At 43.0% G+C, this 13,202-nt stretch overlaps 1 protein-coding gene across 1 annotated transcript; it reads right to left on the bottom strand.

Moving 5' to 3' along the window:
• Positions 1–533: 533 nt before the first annotated feature.
• On the bottom strand, positions 534–11,110 carry LOC128940006 (keratin, type I cytoskeletal 23-like). Its single transcript, XM_054281325.1, has 8 exons — positions 10,481–11,110; positions 6,993–7,075; positions 5,494–5,650; positions 3,494–3,655; positions 3,278–3,403; positions 2,337–2,557; positions 1,635–1,660; positions 534–1,021 (listed from the first exon to the last, which is right to left on the bottom strand). The coding sequence occupies exons 1-8, from the start codon at positions 11,108–11,110 to the stop codon at positions 918–920; spliced, it is 1,509 nt and encodes a 502-aa protein (XP_054137300.1). The 3' UTR covers positions 534–917.
• Positions 11,111–13,202: the final 2,092 nt, after the last annotated feature.

The raw sequence follows: 13,202 nt of genomic DNA on the forward strand, positions 1-13,202 counted from the left end.
TGATGTTAACATGCACTGTAAACACCAGTCTGGCCTGACTGCAGAACCCTTCCACAGAGACAGTGAACATTAATTTGAGACCAAATAACTGAAATGGTTTTTTGAATTACCTGGATCATCAAGAAAGAATGAGAGTCTGGAAAAGTACTTACAGGCTCTGAGGGAAAGTGTGTAAAGACAGTGCTAGAAAATTTCTCTCAAACTGAAGAATAAAGAAATGTTTCTGGGGGACTATTTTTAGTGAAGTGACTTTGTAACACTCCTACTCATAAAGCTGTTTCAAATGGTGACATTGATAAGTTGTGTATAGGGGAGCTGAATAGTTTTGCTCATGTAAATGTCACCTGTAACTTGTGTCTCCTCTTTTCTTTTTTGTGTTCTTCCTGTATTGTCCCTCCTGAAACAATGAGGCTTTGGCTGTCCTGAGCCATGTCAGTGACACTGCCACAGTGGACTGGACATATGTAAGGGAAAGCAAAATCAGATATTCCAAGGTTCAGAACAAATAATGCATAAAAATTTATTGGCTGCAGTGAGGTATATGATGAGAGGCATAAGACCAGGAAAAAAGTTGAGAGATTATTCCCCTTAAATTATAGCTAATTTGCAGAGCGATAACTGAATCCCAGATGGATATTCCTGCCCTGGGGAGATGTGCACAATACATATGCCACTAGCTCAGCCAGTCACTTTAATTCAACAGCTTTTTTCCAGCATTTTGATGACTAAAAGCCCCTTAAACTACCAAAGTCAGCTTTACCCAGCTCTGTGTGGCACTTTGCAGTGTTAGGCTGCAGATCATTTGAGAAGCACGTTCACTACAGGATCCCTGTTTGACCCAGGGGAACCAGCCCACAGCACAGTGTTCCAGAGGGGCTGTGGGAGCTGGGGAAGCTGCTGGTGGGCAGAGCTTTCCTTCAGGCTTGTGGGGGGAGCTCGTTGATGGTGGAGGACACCACCTCCCCATTCACGCTGTCGTGGACAATCGCTTTGAGCTTTCGGTTGCTCAGCTCAGAGTGTTCTGAAAGAAAGCAAAGTTTAATTAGCCAAGGAGCAATGCTGAGACAAGGTGATGCAGGGAAAGCCTTATTTACAGTCATTTGCCTGCTGCCTCCTCAACAAAATTTTCTCTACGTGTTTTCTTTAAAGTCAATATTTGTTACTGCTCTGTGTGAAATGTGCTGCCAGAAAGTCACCCTGGGTCTGGTCCAGGTCAGGGCATATGAATAACACAGGGAGAGCCCAGCCAATGCAAATCCAGCAGATTATCCTGGATGTCTGCAGGTCATGCCCATGCCAGAATACAAGTTTCCAGACATGCAGATTTTGGGTTTGCTCTCAAGCCCTAACGCTGTTTTAGTCACTCACTGGAGTCTCCTTGCCATATCCCAGGAAAGCTTTAGTCTGGAGCTTGAGCTGTGGCCACTGACAGGGCTGGGGATCAGGCACAGCCCATGGGCTCTGCAGTGAGCCCTTCACAGCAGCCAGGAACTGCTTCTCAAAGGCCTGTGTGAGCCTGCTATGCACACCTTCCACACTTCACTCAGGTGAGGTTAAAATTACCCTGAGTAAAATTTGATTGGAAATGACAGTAATTAAGAGTCACTACAGAGAACAAAGTAAGGAATTTTTACCTTTAGTTTCAGATTTTCTTGCTGTCCTGTGAAGATAATGAAATAGAAAAAAATGTTAATTATTCCGTTTCAAAATGTTATTTGTCCCCTTCTCACTGTTTCTAAGGAGACCTCATCCCACTATAAGATAAAACTTTTAAAAAAGAAGGAAAAAGAGCAATGCTTTTATGCCATGTGAGCTTTCCCTTTGGTAGATACTCTCACTGGAAACATCCCTGGGTACATTCACTACTGCTGCCAGGGACAAGTGCATTGGTTCTTGTGTATTTGGAGTTGCTCAGGTTGATCCCAATTTGGTTTTTGACAAATACCCTCACACTTGGGGCCCCTCTGTCCTGCCTGCCTGAGAGTCGCAGTTCTAAAGGCTGCTGCTCTTCCTTTTTTGACTTCATACAAATCAGATGAGAGAATAAAAATGGGGCCAGCATTCTGCTATGCTGAGATGGCCATGCTGTGGGAGTGGAGAATTTTATTCTTTTTTTAATAAAAAGTTATATTAATTTAGGTAATCCAAATTACATGGGTACCAGTGTCTGTACTCTAAGTAGCTCCGGCTTTTTATTATGATCCGTCACATTAAAATACCAACCCTTGATGTAGTATGGGACTCACAAGCTTTGATTGAGCATAAACAAACAAACAAATAAATAATCCAAATATGAGGACTCTTCATCTGTTCCAGTCGGGGCAGCTCTGCCTTACCCGTCAGCATTCCCTTCCAGCAGCAGGCGGTATGTGGAAATTTCCTTTTCCAGGCGTGTTTTGATCCCAAGAAGAACTTTATATTGGTTATTTTGCTGCTTCATGTCGTGACGAACCTGGCTCAGCTCCTCCTCACACCTGGAGATGATCTGCTGCATGTTTTGAAGTGCAGCAGCGTAATAATTCCGAGTGTCAGCCAAGGTGTCTTCCAGCATGTGTTTCTGATGGGGCAGATAATACCAAGACCATGATTATTATTTATGTGGTAGATACAACACAGAAATACCAGCAAATTTGGTCTCTAGCTAGAAGATTGCAAAATTAAAGCTGTGGTAATTTAAACACTTATACATTTGCATAACTATTCTTGTGAAGGCAGCAGAACCACAAAGCTGTGCCGTGTGTGCATGAAAGGCAAAACTGAGTCATTTATCCCTGCCATATCCGTTCTGCTCAAAGCTCTGCTCCTGACACTGCTGTCTGTCCTGTCTGTTCTGCATGAGCTATCCAGAATTGCTCCAAAGTCTCCAGGTCTTTGGGATGTCAGCTTTAACCTGTGTAAGGCTATGTAATATTTGTGAAAGCTCTCCACTAATATTTTTCACACTTTGTGTAATTCATGCCTGATAACAGGGCTTGTAAATATGAACTTTGCATTCTTTGTGTTACTGTTTTCTTTCTAGACCTGGAGTCAGCTATCTCTTCTTCTTCTCATATTTTGTTGTAAGGAGACATACATTTTTCACTTCCTGATCATGGTTGCTGAATCTATTTTGCATATTTTGGCAAAGTCGAGCATGATCTGAATTCCACTTTCCCTCATACTTTAACAACTGCACCAAAGTTTTGCTAGGCTGTGGATTTAAATGGAGAATAGCTCCATGACAACTTCTGAGAATACATGGAGTGAGTGAGCAACCCAAGATGTCTGCAGCAGATACCTTACTAATCTGTGCCTGCAGCTCGATGTCCAGGGATTGCAGAGTTCTCCTCAGCTCCTTGATCTCATTCTCGTTGCGCTGGATCTGCTCAGGATTAGGGGTTGCTGCCAGGGACATTGCTGCACTCTGTGGAGCAGAAGCAAGAGAAAAACTCAGACTCTGCTCAGGCAGGTGCAGCCACAGGGGGCTTGGAAATGAGCAGGGACTAGCTGTTACCTGTTCTTTGTACCAGTTGTCCAGGCTTTGACGATTCTTTTCAATTATGGCCTCATAATCTTCTCTTATTTCTGCCAGAATCTTGCCTAAGTCTGCAGGAGGGGCCGCGTTTACTTTCACATTGACTTTGAAGTCTTGTGAGGAGCGATTGGCTTCCATATCCTGTTCATGTGTCAGAGGGAACAAGCAAACTTGTTTATAGAAGTAGAAAGTTTTCAGAGACCCACAGAGTCCCAGAGAGGTTTTGGGGGTAATTGTTATATATATATTAAGTTAACATTATTTGAAAAATTTTTATATTGATAATACTGTGATGTGAATTAAACCAATGACATAGTTGCTTCTGAGGCAGAACTTAATAAAAAACATGCAAGAAGATATTTTCATAGAATGTTTCTTGAAGAAATGGACTCAATGAAGAAGCACTGGCATTTTTTTTATTTATTTATCTATTAGAAACCTAAAACCTTGATGAAAATCTAACAGTAATTTCATCTTTCTTACCCTTTATGTTAATATTTATGGAACTATAACTAAGTTTACAGGGGAGTAATGTAAAAGTTCTATGTAATTGTTAAAGGAATAATTTCTTGAAGAAATGGACTCAATGAAGAAGCACTGGCATTTTTTTTATTTATTTATCCATTAGAAACCTAAAACCTTGATGAAAATCTAACAGTAATTTCATCTTTCTTACCCTTTATGTTAATATTTATGGAACTATAACTAAGTTTACAGGAGAGTAATGTAAAAGTTCTATGTAATTGTTAAAGGAATAATTTCTTGAAGAAATGGACTCAATGAAGAAGCACTGGCATTTTTTTTATTTATTTATCCATTAGAAACCTAAAACCTTGATGAAAATCTAACAGTAATTTCATCTTTCTTACCCTTTATGTTAATATTTATGGAACTATAACTAAGTTTACAGGAGAGTAATGTAAAAGTTCTATGTAATTGTTAAAGGAATAATTGGATTAAAGCATATAATTACTGTGTAAACAACATAATTATAGGACCAGTTGGGCAGGTAGGGTAACATTCCTTTCGGTGTAGCACAACCTCATGTGCCTGGTACCATTTTCAAAGCACCCAGGCAAAGAAGCCTTTTGGGGTATGACATCATGGAATGCAGATCAGCTGGACACAGGGATGGCTCTGCTGGTCCCCTGTGTCCATGAACTCTCCTGGGCTGGAGGGGGGTCAGCCAAAGGCAGCTGCACCCACCACTGTGCACCCTGTGTTTAATTCTCTGCTTTAAAAACCCACAGACACTGAGCAGGATGTTTGGTCCGGTGTTGGGTAATAACTGCAAACAACACCAGATCAAGCGAAACTAGCGTGTTTCAAGCAGTGGAATTATAAATGTGGGAATAACAGAGAGCACTGAGTATAGCTTTGGAGAATTCAGAGTAGTGTGGCTTTTAAAAATTATCTAATTACTGTGTTTAGGATTATGCAAGAATGAGTAATTTTGCCTGACTTCACCAACCATTCTTTTTAATTTTGATCCTTCAGGAATTTGAGATCTGTTTTGCTCAGGTTAGCCTGTTCTGGGTGACTCTGCTTGAATTTAGGGGGGTGGATAAAGGGCCCTAAAGCGATCCCTTCCAACCCTCAACCCCTCCATGCTTCTGTGAGTATGGGAAATTATATATTCAGAACTGAGGAAAAAGTCTGTGATGACTAAAACCCGGCAGCACTCTGTGTATTTATATCTAAGTCTTTCTGAGAACATTTCTGTCCAATATGTCAGTTATTATTAGCCGTGTATGACAGATGGGTGGGAGAGACTCCAGCAATCTGTTCTCTCTGAAACCCCAGTGTAATTGGTGAAGCAGACACAGGCTTTTTGCTTCACCTGACTCTGATTGGTGCCTCAGAAACAGGATTAGGTCCTGAATCATCAATCCCACTTACAGATTGTGGGTCTTACTCAGTTAATTACAGAGTAGTAAAGATTTGTGCAATAGGATTTTACCAATTGGAACTTTTTCTACCTCCTCATGGTCTTTCCTCCTGAGGATGTGCTCTTCTCTCAAGCCTTCAATTTCCATTTCCAGATCTGTGGTAATAATGGTCATGCCATCGAGCTCCTTCCGCAGGTTCTCCACATCCAGCTGCACTCCCTGCCTGCGACACTTCTCGGCTTCGTATCTTTGTGAGGAAAGAGAAGACACAACCTGCATGTTGAGAACTGCCCAACTCAGGCTCTTGTATAAGGAGAAGTAGACTTGCTCTCAGTCTATATAGGGAACCAGAAAAACCAATTCTGTTTCTAACATATGTTATTTAAATATTTTTGGATAGTCTTAACAATGAGTTTTATTAGTTTGCTATTTACTTTCCTCTCTCTCGTATCTTCTCCTCTATGGTAGGAAATAAAATTTCTTTTTTGCACCTCCCTTTTTGCATGTTAACATTCACCCAGTTGTGGAAGCTTTGAGAATACAATTCTCTGAAAACACTGTCAGCAAGCACTGATTGCTTTAGTTTTTCCAAAATGGTAACCTCTGAGTCCTTCAGAAAAACAAGAAAAATGTGATGGAAGCCAGTTACTAAAATTCCTCTCTAACCTCTTGCAGTGTCTGTAGTGAGCCAAAGGAAGGGAGATGCTGCTGTGTGTTCCCTTGGGCATGGGAAGCAATTTCACACCTCAGCATCTCTCTCTTTACTCTGTGTTTTGTGGGCTCTATTGGTGCTTCTCCATTCACCCAGTGAACTCAGTCTGAGTTCCATCCCTCAAAGTAGTTCCACTGGTTCCTTTTGTGACACCACTGACTGATAATGAAAGGCTGGCAGTGCTCAGGGTATCCAAGTTTGTCACAATATTACCAAAAGCTGAGATATTTTTATAGCTGATCACCAACTGCTAGAAATAAGAAAAATCTTCCTGATTCCTAAGAAGTCTTACTTATAGAAGTGTCAAATCCTTTCCTGTGGAAAGACCTGCCTGAAAGTGTTCTGTACAAAATTGTTGTCTTTTCAGTTGATCTGAGAACTCTCTGTCAATGTACTGAAAATCAGACTGTGCTGGGAGCCAGTGATGCACCAGCTCAGTTACTGTGCTCAATTCATGGGACTCCAAAGCAGAAGCCACATGAGGACAGGTGTTCCCTGCAGAGCTGGACAGAAGAGGTGATAAGTCCAGGAAATAGATTTGGGCTGGACTGGGAAGTGCAGTGCTTAGAGGGGATAATTTGTAATCCCAGATGACAGTTTTAAGTGCCTTTTGTGGCAAGTATCAAGTGCCTGCTGTCAAACCTGCTCGTCAGGACCTGCACTAAGTATCATAAACAGGGTGACTCAAGGTTCTTCAGCAGTCATTTGTGGGTTTTACATGCTTTTGGGTTTTTTCCCCCTGTTCTACATTGTTTTTATTCATCCAGTTTCGGCAGAAAGCCTCAGTAAAATCTCTTCCCTATTGGATTAGCAAGAAACATAAATGTTTAGTTTAATCCTCTTTCAAATCTAATGAGGAAACCAAAGAAGAGCTTACTTGAGCCTGAAGTCTTCAGTTGCCATGTTAGCATTATCAATTTGTAAAAGGATGCTGGCATTGGTGATCTTGCTATCCTCAATCTGGAAAACAGAGAATCCAACAGGAGAGTTGGTGTTGCCATGGGATGACAGTAAAGAATCTGTGCTGGTTTAGCCTCTTTGCTGCTCAAAGGAAGCATCTAAATAGTGGAATTCCCATGCTAAGGAGACCACAGGAATAAAAGCATTTCAGTTTCCTTATTCACCTAGGTGTTTTGCAATTTTGCTCTGTAATCTTACTTTACTCTTTTTCTTACTTTTTTTGAGGGAATGAACCAGGAGGCATCATCTTATTCCTGCCAGGTAGAGGATATGGATTTCACACAAACTTCATGGTCTATTAGAGAGTAACACTCACTGCCTTCCTCTGGTTTTGAGACCAGATTCTGCTCCTGTTCAGCATTGCTGACAAAGCTGCCTTGGGCATCTTTAGGGCAAATTTCAGTAAGAACCATTAAGCTGTGTCTGACTACAATCAAAATACTGGAGTTAATGTTATGCTTGTGCATGAACACCCTGCTGAGCTGGTGATGGTGGCAGCCACTCACTGGCAGGACCCTCAACTCACCACAGGCTTTAGCCTGGAGTTGCATGCACAGTACCACTGGCATCTGGTTGGTGTGGTCCATTCAGTTATGCACCTATAGCTGCTCTGAAACAACCAGCAGCGTGCAGTGATTGATTCAGGTGTCTGATTTTGCTTTGGGATTTGAAAATTGCCGTAAAAGGTGGAGGATGAAGCATGATCTCATTTCTTTGGTGCACTCAGCACTCACTGGAAAGGCTCATGTGTCCCTGATAACATGGAATAGCTTTTAACTATAGATCTGAGCATGAAAAGTTCAGTATTCCATGCCAAATCTTTGAAAGAACTCCAGCAGGAACTCACACATAATTATCAGGAAATCATAAATGCAGGGCATCGTGTCCTTTTCTAACACAGAGGAAAGAGAAGAGTGGTTGCCATCCCACCAGCTGCCTTCCCTCAGCATCCACAGCGCAAACCAAGGGGCACTGTGGCCATACAGAAGTCATTTACAGAGCTGTCAACACCTTGGAGTAAATTTCCCACACCTCAATGAATCACAAAGAAACAAGGAAATGATAAAATTCTCCTTAAGTGTCAAAGGTTCAGCTCTGTAGTGAAGAAGAAGGTGCTGTGGAATGTTTAACTAATCTGCTCACAGACTGTGCATTGCTGCGCAATTATCCGCACCTCGCGTACTGCCCTGGGACACCGCCAAGGCCAGCTCAAGAACTTTAACAATGCCCTGAATGCCTGGCTGCCTGGAATTTGGTGACAAAGAAGAGGCAATTCTTGAATCCAGCCTTGAAAACAACACGAGTTCCTCAGCTTTGTGCTGTGTACAGAATTGCTGTGGGACTCTGTGCAATCCGAGCACTGGTCAGTGCTTTGCCCACTGCTGTGTGGCCCCAGTGGCTCTGCAGCCAGCAGGAGATCTCACATGTGCCAGTTATCTCTTAACAATCACATGGAATTCCTTACTGCAGCCAACAGGAACATTTGCAGACTCTAGTACCAGTCTGCAAACTGTCAGCTTCATTAAGAACTCTCACATTATTATTGTATAGGAAATACACTCCAATTCCTTCTCAAAACAGGGATTTCCCAAGAAGGCTTCCTGCACTGACTTTACCTCTCATGTCTCCTGTCCTTTCTTCCATCTCCTGGAATGCTCTGTAGATCACTTTGCTTATTTAGCAGCACAAGGTGTTTGAATGAGACAGTTACCTGCAGAACAGGTGCTATTTCATTGTGTATCTGGGTTAGGATGGAGTTGGGCTGGAGCAAGGCTTTTCTCAAAACTTGTTGCTCCATCAGGCATTAATCCTGAATTCTGGTATCCAGGAGAGTGTGGTTAAAAATGTAGAAGCCAAATGAGTATATGCCTCCAAGTTCAGACAGGCAGCATATCATAGACATGCTGGATTATTGGATATAGGACCCTAAATTTAGCCTAAGTTTTATTTTAGGTGCTAAATTAGTTTCACCCTTTAAATTAACATTTAATTAATTTAATTATGGTTAATAATTAGATGCTATATTTTCACTCGTTTTACTGGCAGACATGCTGCTAATTGCAATATTTTATAGAGAAAGTAAAAATTCTGGGTTCAATCACTGAATTGTCACCTGTAAATGATCCTTTCCTGGCCTTTCATTTCACATCCAGGACAGCCACCAGCCTCCAGGTGTCTGTGGCCAGGGACAGCTGTTTAAGGGGTGACTGTTAAAAATAAATGGTTTGGGTACAACCTACTCAAAAGTGAGGGCTTCACCCCAATCAACGTCATGGTTTTCTGCTTAATGTCTTCCTAAATCTTTCTGATTTACTAATTCCAAATCAACCTGAACACATGTTCTTGATGAACAAGTTTTTATTTCTCTTGCTGTTAAAAAGGAAAGTGCCCAAGTGCCAGCTCTGGGGACGGTGACCTTTCTTTGTCCTTAAAACAGAAATGGGTGATGACAGTTCTGGCTCTCCATACACAAGCTGTGGTCCGAGCACCTCACCTACTGCCTGGAGGCAACACTTTTAGCTGTGAGCATGGAGTTTGATTAAGTCCTTGGCCCCAGTCAGCAAAGATGTGAATTAATACAATTTCCAAGCCTCTTTTAAAAGAATTTCTCGGGATCTTGAGAATGCCAAGTAATTATATTATAAAAAGTAGAGGGCAAATGACAACATTGCTTTTGGAAGAGCTTTGGGTTTTGCCCCATATGGGTATGTAAAGTTAATTACACTGATTAGTCACACAGATGGTTACAGTGCTAAGGATGTTCATTATGAATACAGATTAATATTATGCTTAAATTTGAAGACACGTGAGTTTGGGAGATTGAAAGAGTTACTGTTGAACATTAATATTAACTACTGGCAGGAACCAGAAATTCTCCTTTTAATTATAGTGAAAACATCCACAAGGAATTTGTCACTGCTATTTTCTTAATTACAATGAAGTATTTTTCCATCTGATTACATAAGCTCATTGGTCCCAAAACTCCTGTAGTTTCATTGTCTGCTACCGCAGGAATCAAAGAGCTGGAATGCCCCAGTCTGTCTGGAGACAGCGGCAGGAGAGGGGCAGGCTCTGCACTCCTCCTGCTTTGTAATTTGCTCAAGACTTGTGCAGTCAAAAAGACCAAGTTCTGCCAGCAGCAGTTACTCAAACCCCAGTTTCAGTACAGAAAGGAACACTTGGCAGCACAGCCAGTCTCTGCAGAATCCCCCTCACCCCCTTCCAGCCTTTCTTGTGCCCATTCTCCTCCTTGTGAACACGAAGAATATCCTGGAACTGCCTTTCTAAGGATTTCTAGCATTTCAAAGGTTTTATTTAACTTTGTTAAAGGAAAGCCATCAGCATAAAGTAGAACCCCAATTCCTTAGAAGAGCACAGAATGACACAGTCCCAGCTCTGACTTACCTGTCTTTGCATGTCAGTGACGTTTTGCTCGTACTGGTTGAAGTCATGCCTCTTTCCATGAGACTTTGTCCTGTGCCACTCTAGGATGCAGCTCTCCAGCTGAGCGTTGGCTGCTTCTAAGGCACGGACCTTGTCCAGGTAGGCAGCCAAGCGCTCATTCAGGTTCTGCATAGTCTGTTTCTCATTCCCACCCAGGAAGATGCTTTCCCCATAGTGCTCGCCGAAGCCTCCCCAGGATGCCCCTCCTGCAGCCAGCCAGAAGGGTCTGGCAGAGGAGAAGGAAGGATGTGTGCTGCTGGCACCACCATCTGCACTTGATGCTCTGTAAGAAGTTCCTTGCTGGGCCAAACCACACCCTGTACTACCCCTCAGGGACCCAGAAAAAAACTGGAAAGGGCCTTGGCTGGTGCTCATGCTTAGCTCTGTGTGAATCGAACCCCAGGTTTGGCTGCCTAGCACTGAGCAGCCTCTTCGCCTTCCCTGAGCAGCTTTATGCCTTTTCCTGTGGGAGTTTCCCTTCGATGAATGACTACAGCAACAAGATTGTGTCATCACGAAACGTGCTTCCTCTTGGTCAATTCTGAAGCATTTATGAGCCTGCACGCTGTTGTTGTTTGGAATCAGCTGCATACCGGGTTGCTTTCCTTTCGCTTGTTTGGGTTTTTTTTTTCTTTTTCTTTTCATATGATAATAGTGAGGTGTGGCCAAAATCCGTAGGTGTGGAACAGGATCAGCTCTGCCTCAGACTTCTCTCTAACCCTGTAGTTAGTATGTTATGTTTCCTGCTCATGAAGAGAATAAATGGGAAGCTGGAGCAGGGATGGGGCTGTGCAGATACTTTCTGTGGTACTTCTCAGGTTGTAGAATTACAGCAGCCCTTGGATCCTCAAACCTGGGGATTCTCAAGTGCAGTGTGTCCTATCAGCTGTCGAACAGCTTAGTGACCAAACAGCTTCAGCCTGTGGGAGATGTGAGGCTTTCATGAAGTCATCCAGCTTCTAAACCAAATAAACCTCCAGTCCAGAGTCAGCAATGCCCAGCTGTTCCCTTCAGCTGCCCATTTCCAGGGGAAATACATGAGAATTACATACTTTAATACTGACTTTCTCATGATTTGAGGTGCAGTCTTGTTTCAGTGGTCTTGTCTCAATAGGCAGCAATGCAAAGGTTTCTTGTTCCCAGCATTAATACGATTAAGATATTTATCTTAGCTATAGAACATGTTTACACTATGAGTTTGTAACAGCACTCAAAAGATTCAAATGATTATTTAAAGCTACCAGCCCTAAAAACTGACCTGGCAATCATGCAGGAATAGTCTTTCTCAAAAGTTTCAGTAACTTTCTGCCAAACTGTATCATCCAACAGGGAAAGGTGCAGGGTGGCTGTTGCAGATTGTCCTGTTCCTCATGCTGGTGAGGGGCACAGACTGGGGAGTGGTCCCGTGGCAACTGCTGGGTGTAATGGGTTTGTTTTGTCTTGTTCTAGTCCATGACTGAGGGATGAGATAGAGGAGGAAGATTTGGGAAGAGACATGAAGCTGAGTGGGCACAGGCTCTCCCAGAAATGCTGCAGCTATTTCCTTACCTAAGCGAAGGCTAAACCCTTCCCCAGGGTCTGCCCTGTCCCTGCTGATCATCCTGACTGCTGAGGTCAGGGAGACTGCATGGAGCAGAGTTAAACTGTCCTGGGAGAAACAGGAGGAGATGTGTTTTTCCCTGTTTGTTTCACTTGGAAGGCTGCAGCAATAAGGAATTGCTGCACTCTGGTACCTCCGGCCTCATTCCTGTCGGAGCAGGATTCGGGCTCCTCCTTGTGGCTCGGCCTTGGCTCTGCTCAGCACCTGCTCCTTTCCTTTTCCCCGGCTCTCTGTACATTGAACACACGCTCCTCTTCCTTCCCCAGACACTCCCTTCTGTAGAAATCCTGTCATTTCTAACTATTTGGGGGAAGAATTCGCTGAAGATGAGGTTTTCTAGCGAGCACAAGGTTTGGCTGTCCCCAGATATTCTGGTTACAGCCACATAGCTGCAGTCTGGGGTCAGCCCTGCTGCTGGGGAGGGGGATGAGCTTGAAGCATCAGACAAAAACTGAGGCCCTAACTTGAAAAAAACCTCAAATTTTAATAGCACTGATGACATCCTGCAGATCTAACCAGAGATCAATTTCAGATTGAATTTTCAGTTTAGCAAGCTGGTGTCTGTGCCCTGTCACACCGAGATGGAATTACACAGGGGTGTACAGAATAGAATGTGAAATAAAATGAATCCTCTGTTTCACCAGAAATTACTCCTTGGCATTCCCACTCTGCCTGGCAGTGAGGCTGGCAATGTGGGAGACCACAGAGAATATAATGGAATTAGCACATCATGAAAAGCAGATTTTTATTTTCTCTTGCAATTAATCCAAAGTACAGGTCTAGGACATGGGAAGTGCTTCCCCTGCGGCTCAGCCTTTCCAAACTGGAAAAGATGCCACACAGTTTTGATCCACACATGCTGAGGATTGATGAAAAAGACCAAACAACTTCAAAATCTGTCATGTCTCTTTGTCAGGCTGTAGTGCTGAATTTGGGTTTAGTCACCTCTTTAATCCAGAACAGAGAATGGAAGTGACACCCGGAGTAAGGAAATAAACTGTTGTCAGCAGGTGGCACCCTTGGATGGGGACTGCTCTGCTCCCTGGGAGTGGTGCTGCTCCACAGTCCTGGCTTGCTCCATCT

The sequence above is a fragment of the Melozone crissalis genome, unplaced genomic scaffold (genome assembly GCF_028551555.1).
Source record: "Melozone crissalis strain CALT ecotype California unplaced genomic scaffold, PUWL_Pcris_2 ptg000032l_1, whole genome shotgun sequence".
Taxonomy (NCBI): Eukaryota; Metazoa; Chordata; class Aves; order Passeriformes; family Passerellidae; genus Melozone; species Melozone crissalis.

Excerpts from the sequence above, each read along its gene's own strand:
- LOC128940006 (XM_054281325.1), bottom strand. The coding sequence starts at position 11,110 with ATGCAGCTGATTCCAAACAACAACAGCGTGCAGGCTCATAAATGCTTC. Across the intron at positions 5,651-6,992 it reads ACTGAAGACTTCAGGCTCAA|ATACGAAGCCGAGAAGTGTC; the intron begins GTAAGCTCTTCT and ends TTCCTCACAAAG. Across the intron at positions 3,656-5,493 it reads GGAGGAAAGACCATGAGGAG|GATATGGAAGCCAATCGCTC; the intron begins GTAGAAAAAGTT and ends ACACATGAACAG.